This window comes from Engraulis encrasicolus, chromosome 24, assembly GCF_034702125.1.
Source record: "Engraulis encrasicolus isolate BLACKSEA-1 chromosome 24, IST_EnEncr_1.0, whole genome shotgun sequence".
Classification (NCBI taxonomy): Eukaryota; Metazoa; Chordata; class Actinopteri; order Clupeiformes; family Engraulidae; genus Engraulis; species Engraulis encrasicolus.
This window is the reverse complement of record NC_085880.1, coordinates 47348954-47356453: the sequence shown is the minus strand read 5'-3', so window position 1 is coordinate 47356453 and position 7500 is coordinate 47348954. Positions and strand designations below refer to the sequence as shown.

General features: G+C 43.5%; 2 protein-coding genes across 3 annotated transcripts in view; one reads left to right on the top strand and one right to left on the bottom strand.

Moving 5' to 3' along the window:
- The window catches only part of morn2 (MORN repeat containing 2), a 5985-nt gene extending 2553 nt beyond the window's left edge, over window positions 1–3432 (bottom strand). The window contains exons 1-4 of the mRNA XM_063192202.1: window positions 3254–3432; window positions 3058–3159; window positions 2494–2600; window positions 167–303 (exon numbers count right to left, since the gene is read on the bottom strand). Coding sequence (XP_063048272.1) covers window positions 167–303; window positions 2494–2600; window positions 3058–3159; window positions 3254–3260 — 353 coding nt within the window. The 5' untranslated portion in view covers window positions 3261–3432. The remainder of the gene's footprint in view (window positions 1–166; window positions 304–2493; window positions 2601–3057; window positions 3160–3253) is intronic.
- Window positions 3433–3478: 46 nt separating this feature from the next.
- Window positions 3479–7500, top strand: part of fam149b1 (family with sequence similarity 149 member B1) — a 29620-nt gene continuing 25598 nt past the window's right edge. The window contains exons 1-4 of one of the 2 annotated variants that reach the window (XM_063192189.1): window positions 3479–3529; window positions 4192–4380; window positions 4864–4983; window positions 5390–5534. In XM_063192189.1, coding sequence (XP_063048259.1) covers window positions 4334–4380; window positions 4864–4983; window positions 5390–5534 — 312 coding nt within the window. In that variant the 5' untranslated portion in view covers window positions 3479–3529; window positions 4192–4333. Of the gene's footprint in view, window positions 3530–3823; window positions 4381–4863; window positions 4984–5389; window positions 5535–7500 lie in introns of those variants that run through there. The other variant, XM_063192190.1, reaches the window with a different exon arrangement.

The following is a 7500-nucleotide window of genomic DNA, read 5'->3' as shown; positions in this document are numbered from 1 at the left end:
CCCAGTTTAGGGAGTTAAAAAGTAACTCTTGGCACAGTGTTAAATATTAACTATATTGAAAATGTTAATTTAACTCTTAAGAGTGTGGAGCCATATAAACCCGCAAAAAGGGTTAAAATTGACTCTGTGGGAGTTGATTCAACCCTCCAGTTTTTGCTGTGCCTACCTGTTCTCATGGAATGTTCCGATGTATTTGGTTCCGTCAGCAAAGTGGTATGTTCCGTTGCCTTGGTACATGTTGTTCAGGAACTCTCCCTCATACTTTGCACCAGAGGGATGTTCCAGTACCCCAGGGCCAGTCATCTAGGTATACGGGACCACAGGAGGGAACAATGAACAAAGAGCTTCTCAAACATTTTTGGGGGTGAGTGTAACAGAGGCCAACTAGCAGAGTGCGTGGACAGCTAGTAAACCTCCCTCCCGAAGCCTCATTAAGTATCGTTAGCGCTGAGCTATCTGACTGGTCCTTTAGCTCAGCAGTATCGTGCTGCGCCTCCCATGCCTGAACTGCAGTGTTGACCAGCAGGTGGCGCCGTTGAGCCCCGAGTGGCGGACTGCAAAGCGCAGGAACACCTGAGTTATAGCCTAGAAATCTAGACGCCCCTAGTGGCCGCAAAATTTTGGCGCGGCCAGGCTACCTAAGTTACACTTCTCAGACTTTGTTTTGGGTGAGGACTCCTAATGGAGCACAACATTGACCAATGACCACCTGATAACCATCTGATTTTAATTCCTATGTAGGAACTAGGAAGAAATCTTTTCTTAACCCCTTAGCACAGAGTTTAAGTTATAACCTTACGGTCGCCAAAATTGTAATGGCTATGTCTTAATATGTTACTTAAGGCTCTCGGTAGTGTCATGTCAGGGAGGTTTACCAACGTTCCACGCCAACTCTGTGCTAGTTGGCCTCCGTTACACATGGAGTGAAAGCCCTTTGGAAGCGGCAAGTGCAGGCAGTGTGGCAGTAAGCCAATGAGTCTAAAAAATAGTTAAAAAATAGCGCCAACGTAATAGAAAGGGCCCATGTGTGCGAGTAGACTATATGTTTCAACCCTTTTGTAGGATCCGGTATCCGGTTCCGGATCCGGCAGGATCTTAAAGCGATGGTTCGGAGTAGAATCACCCTAATGCCATTTGAACCGTGACACCCATCCACCTTTACACCCGAAGTGTTTTCTGCCGCAGGCTTACATCAACAGAGTTGCCGTGTTATTCGATGTTTATTCCGGTTAGCTTGACTCAAGCGCATATGGATACTGGGCACCGTCTCCAAACTTTCCCCACAAAAATAACATGTCATGACACCAAACTTCTGCAGTAGCACAAATATGGTCTGTACTCACGAAACGAAGCATTTGGAAGTTTGGAAATAGTCCAGGAGTTTATTATTATCAACACAAGCCGAATAGCTTCTCTGCTGCTAAAGCTGCGCCAACGTTACTTCCGTCATCTAAGACAAGCATGTAAGAGTCCTCAACGAAGCTCATAATATGCACAATGAAAAGTGAATTCAGCATCAGTATTGATAACGAAAATCCTTGTCTAATTGATAGTAGGTAAGATTTGAAATATCTTTTAAGTATTGCCTTGAAAATATAAGCCTTAATCACAATTCAGTGAAAACTTTTTTAACACTCTCGTCTGGAAGTTTGTTGAAGACTTTTACGGGCTTGTCTCATATGACGGAAGTAACGTTGGCACAGCTTTAGCAGCAGAGAAGCTATTCAGCTTGTGTTGATAATACTAAACTCCTGGACTATTTCCAAACTTCCAAATGCTTCGTTTCGTGAGTACAGACCATATTTGTGCTACTGCAGAAGTTTGGTGTAATGACATGTTATTTTTGTGGGGAAAGTTTGGAGACGGTGCCCAGTATCCATATGCGCTTGAGTCAAGCTAACCGGAATAAACATCGAATAACACGGCAACTCTGTTGATGTAAGTCTGCGGCAGAAAACACTTCGGGTGTAAAGGTGGATGGGTGTCACGGTTCAAATGGCATTAGGGTGATTCTACTCCGAACCATCGCTTTAAGCAGTGGATCCGGTATCCGGCAGGATCCTAAAAATCAGGATCCGGTGCATCTCTAATTGCAACAACACTTTTTGACAAACCCCTTGGCATTACGCCACGGACTCCCAGGGGCCTCCAGACCCCACTTTGAGAACAGCTGACTTAAAGAAAAAGACTTTGTGTAGGATCAGCATTAAGCAAGCCATGGGGATTGACTGATTAATGCACGGAGCCTAGCAGGGGACCACGACGAAATTATTGGTCTATATTATAGTTCTTACATTGTGTTCAATTTGCACTGTAGCCCCATAATACACGCCGTACCACCAGTGTCACGCTGTAGTAGTAGTCATTGAAAACTCACTCACCTGGTAACCATGGAGTCATAATCCGTCACTCACTGGCTATGGAGTAGACTTTCTCCCTTCTCAACAACAAACACACAGAAAATAAATAACCACACAGCAGCATCCTCCTCACCTTGTCCTCGCTCCACTGTCCTCTGTATGTGATTCCACAGGATTGCTTTTGGACGCCTTCTCCTTCCCTCATTACCACCCCCTCCACTGTGCGACGACAGTCTCCTTCTGAAGATCACAGACCAAGCCAAGGAGACACACACACACACACACACACACACACACACACACACACACACACACACACACACACACACACACACACACACACACACACACACACAGGGCCAGATTATCCATAAGGGGGCACCATATGAGAGAGAGAGAGAGAGAGAGAGAGAGAGAGAGAGAGAGAGAGAGAGAGAGAGAGAGAGAGAGAGAGAGAGAGAGAGAGAGAAACACACACACACACACACACACACACACACACACACACACACACACACACACACACACACACACACACACACACACACACACACACACACACACACACACACACACACAAACACAATCATCAAAGGGAATACAGCCATATGCATATGAGGAGGGACAGAGGGTTGATTAGGTAGAATTATTTTTGGGCAGACAGGAGGGAGCAGGAAGTCAAGGACCGACGACTTACCATAAGTATCACCATTTGGGAAAATATAGTGGACCTTAAAAAACGCCTCTTCTACAATAGGGATGTCTTGTTTCTTTCCTCCATTTGCTGACTTTTTTGTTTCTAAAACAAAAGGTGCAAATAATAATAATGATGATGAAAAAAAAAGAAGTTGTTTATGTTAAGCAGAGCCTAGGCTACATGTTTCACCACTCACCAGTCATGATCAAAGCTTCAAGTTGGTCGATAGTTGGTGTGTAGGGTTATTTCAATGCTTTGTCCATCTGACATCACCCCGAAACCCCGCCAAGGTTGCCATTTCACTACTACTTACTATCGACTTATTTTGCGATTGTGTGGTTTAGTCTGTTTGTTTACACGCTTGTCTATACCTTGTTACAAAATACGCTTCCGTTTTGAATTGCCATGGCAACAGTACACTGAGTTTGTGTTGTGGTGGGTGTAGCACACCGATTAACCATGGCTTGTAACTGTAAGTTAAGTTGGTGACGTTTTTGTACTGTGTTAAATGTACTCCTTGATATTATTCGTAAAGAGTTGAAAGCGTGATCTTATGTCCATACTTTGTATATTGCCTTAAATGTTTCCGGAACCTATTACTCAGTGCTTATAGACAACCCGGGTTATAATAGCAGGTGCAAAAAATCTGTCACTGTACATTGGATTTAGTAGTTTTTAAGCGAAACCTGCCATACTAAAATGCCAACGTAAAACTACCTTTCCCAGGCGCCATTGCGCTCTAAACGCTAGGTATCCATGACAGCCTTATTATTGTTGTAGCGCTAATGTTTGCTCCTCCACACCACTATGTGCATGGAGCGGTGATGGGGCTTTAATCACAAATGTAGCTGGGTATGTCATCGGATTTTATGTCTCATCCGTTGTTCAAAAATGCAGCTGAATGTTTGTCAAGTGTCACGGAATAGTGGGGGCTGATGTAGCAAATAGCTAATGTTAGCCAGGGAGTCAGCCCTAGATTCTACCCCCGACTGACTGACCTACCTACTACAGGCTATCTTGTGTCCATAAAGCAACGTTAGTTTGATAGTAGCCTGTGGTGGGCAGTTTGCAAAGTTTGTTCTGCACCTTCAATTTGCCATCGGAAAGGACCATCTGAATGTACCCTGTCGCCAGGAGCTAGCCCAGATACCCTGGAAACTATGGCAGATGTCTGGAGGAGGAGGCGACTGTCTCGGGGAGAAGTAACGTTGGTGCATGGGGATTCAAGCGCATAAGACCAGCAGGTGGTAATGGACCTGTGAACACTCCTAACAGAATGATTTCGCGGTACACAAGAAGGCCCGTATCGCATAATCTGCAAATGTGAGTTACCAAATCACCTTAACTCTGACCTGCACTGGTGGACTGTGCCATTAGTGTTGTGTAGAACTGCACATGCATGCACATCCAGTATTTGCACTGCTGCGTTGTATGTTTTCCTTGCAGCTTCAGTAACCTCTACATGTGTATGTGTCTCCACTGATTGCTTTTCTGTTCTTTTGATGTGGCCATAGGTGCTTCTGTAGGCCTATGTGCAAACCTTGTACACATTGTTACAGTTGTGTTTTATCTGCATTGATCCCCTCTTAATTAATTTAGTTGATTTAGTTTAGTTCAACAGGCACCATGCACAATAGTCATTATTTACAAAAGTAGGCCTAAGAAAAAAATACCTGTGCCAGAGTAGGCCTATAGCTGATAGAGCACATTTCCATCTGCAGTACCTGGGAAGGTTAAGCAAAATTAAGACACTGTAAACTGTTGATGAACTGATTGGACGTGTGCTGACTCCCTGCACCTCTGTAGCCGAGGGCTGTCCCGGAGCAGTCTGGACCATCACCCCCCACCAGAGGAGGCCGAGGACGATGACGGCCTACCTCAACCATCCTTACACGACCTGCATGAGGCTGTCTCCACATACAACAGGTACATGATGGGATATAAGGACCGAAATACAGTTGTGCACTTTGTATGTTTGCCATTACATTACATTACATTACATTGCATTTGTCGGACGCTTTTTAACCAAATAGACGTTCAATCGAGGACATAATTATAGCCAACATCTGTAACACGTAGAAAGTGCACAGGACCAGAACAACAAGTCCAGATGCAAAGTACTAGGGTTAGTTTATTTATTTATTTATATTTAAGTACATTAGCAGTTAGCACAGGGTAGAGTACTCGCACATGTCTTGTCTCTCACTTCTTGTGTGTGTGTGTCTGTGTGATTGTGTGCTTGTGTGCGTGCGTCCTTGTGTGAGTGCATGCATGCACGTGTGTGTGTGTGTGCACGTGTGTGTGCGTGCACGCGTGTGTTTGTGTTTTGCAGCTCTGGGACGTCTGTGGTGTCGGAGAGGTCAGGATGTCAGACGGTGACCACGGGTGACACGGGCCGCTCCTGGTCCGGCATCCACAGCTACGCGGGCACCGGCATCTCCACCGAGCGCAGCTCAGTCTTCTCCTGGGGATACGATGTGAGTCACTGGCATCGCCTATTGCCTATTGCAGAAGTTATAGATGAGAAAGAAATGAATGCTGAGGGGGAAATGGCGGAGAGTTCATTGTTGTGGGCAGCCGTGGTGTGATGGTTAGGGAGTTGGACAGAAGACCACAGAGTTGTTGGTTCGAATCCCACCTTTACCTCTCCCTACACCTCCATCCATGGCTGAAGAGCCCTTGAGCAAGGCACCTAACCCCATATTACTCCAAGGACTGTAACCAATACCCTGTTATATCTGTAAGGGGCTTTGGATAAAAAGTGTCAACAAAGTGAAATGTAAGCTTAATAATAATAATTTCTATATTGGAATCATTGGTGTTTTTTAGCCGCAGACATTTTATTTTTTTTATTTTTAGTCTTTATACATTTTATAAAGTTCACACAATGAATATGATTTTGAAAAGATAATCCAGTAGAAACAAAAACTAATTTAATTCATACAATAGTGGCATAGGCTTTCTAATGGAGTTACGGCACCTTTCGCCTTGATGCCTGGTGGGTGCGTAGGTTCCAATAGGCGAACTACAGTAAAGGAGCAAGCAAGGGGAACTCACACACCTGAAATAGTGTATTGCATCGGCATTCAGGTGTTCCCCTTGCTTGCTTCAATAAGCTGTTATTGGACCACCCTGTCATGTCTGCTCCTAAAAGGCGTCAATGACTAGGGCTGGGTATTGCAGCTATGTTCCTGTATCGATTCGATTTCGATTCTTAGGGTTTTGAATCGATTAATCACGATTCGATTCGATTCACTCCGAATCGATTCAATCCGTTCCCTTTTTGGTGCAAGGATTTCCCCCAAAAGATGCTTTTGCCTATTTTTGTATAAAAATGTCAAAGGGCTGTGGCTTGACAGTGTTAACAGATTGCTAATTTGTAATAAGTAGGCCTAGGCCTAATTGACTAATACCTACTGGGTATTTTCCATAGACCTAAATGAAACAAAAAGAACAAAAAGAAAAAGAGCAAAAAAAATCGATTTTGTGCCCTGTGAATCGATTATGTGAATTTTAAATGATATCGATCGATTATCGATTGAATCGATTATTTTACCCAGCCCTATCAATGACCCATTCCTAACCTGAGATGTGTAGTTCAGGGCATGGCAAGTTTATCTGTATTGGGCATTATATTCTTACTAGCAGTTCAGTGCGGTGCTTCACAAATATGAATGGATGAAAATGCTGATGAAAAGTGAACAAAAGCATAAGGGTAGAAAATGAGAGAAAACATCTGAAAATAGATTAGTCTAGATTGAAAATTGCAAACCGTAGACACATTTTACATCATCTGAAAGTTGGAGGTTACAAGCTTCTATTTTAAGAAGTTGTGATCAAATTGCTATTTGATTTATTTTTAAGTAGCTACTATTTTTGGGCGCCAATAATCAGTCTTAGCTGACATGGCAAGTAATACGTACTTCGGTAGTTCTCAGGTTTGTTTGTTCAATGTGGATGCAATTAGTGGACTGCTTTTCTCATGTTAAAATTAGCTCCTCTGAGCACACACCAAACAGGATGCAGTTGCACCTAGCTGCTATTTCCAGTTTTGGGGCTACAGTTTATGAAATCACTGGTGCTATTTATAAGGAATCCTGTCATCAAGATAGATTTTAAATGTCTAGCTAATTGTTCAATTGTGTCCAAAAAAATCCCTCATGACTAACTACAAGGTATACACAGTTCTGTAAAGTCTTGCATTGTTGCAAGATTCTTACAGAAGTACACCTGAGTAAAATGTTTAGTCAGTGCAATTTGCAACAAAAGAACACATCATGGCGTTTTTTGCCCCAGAACTGTGGGAATATGCACATTTAACCATTTAACCCTGGTGCGTGGAACCCCAGTATGGTTTGTGGGGCATCATAATGAGAGTTGCATGTCTGGGGTTGTTAGTATGGTGGGACATACTAGGGATGCACCAATACACATTTTTTTCAC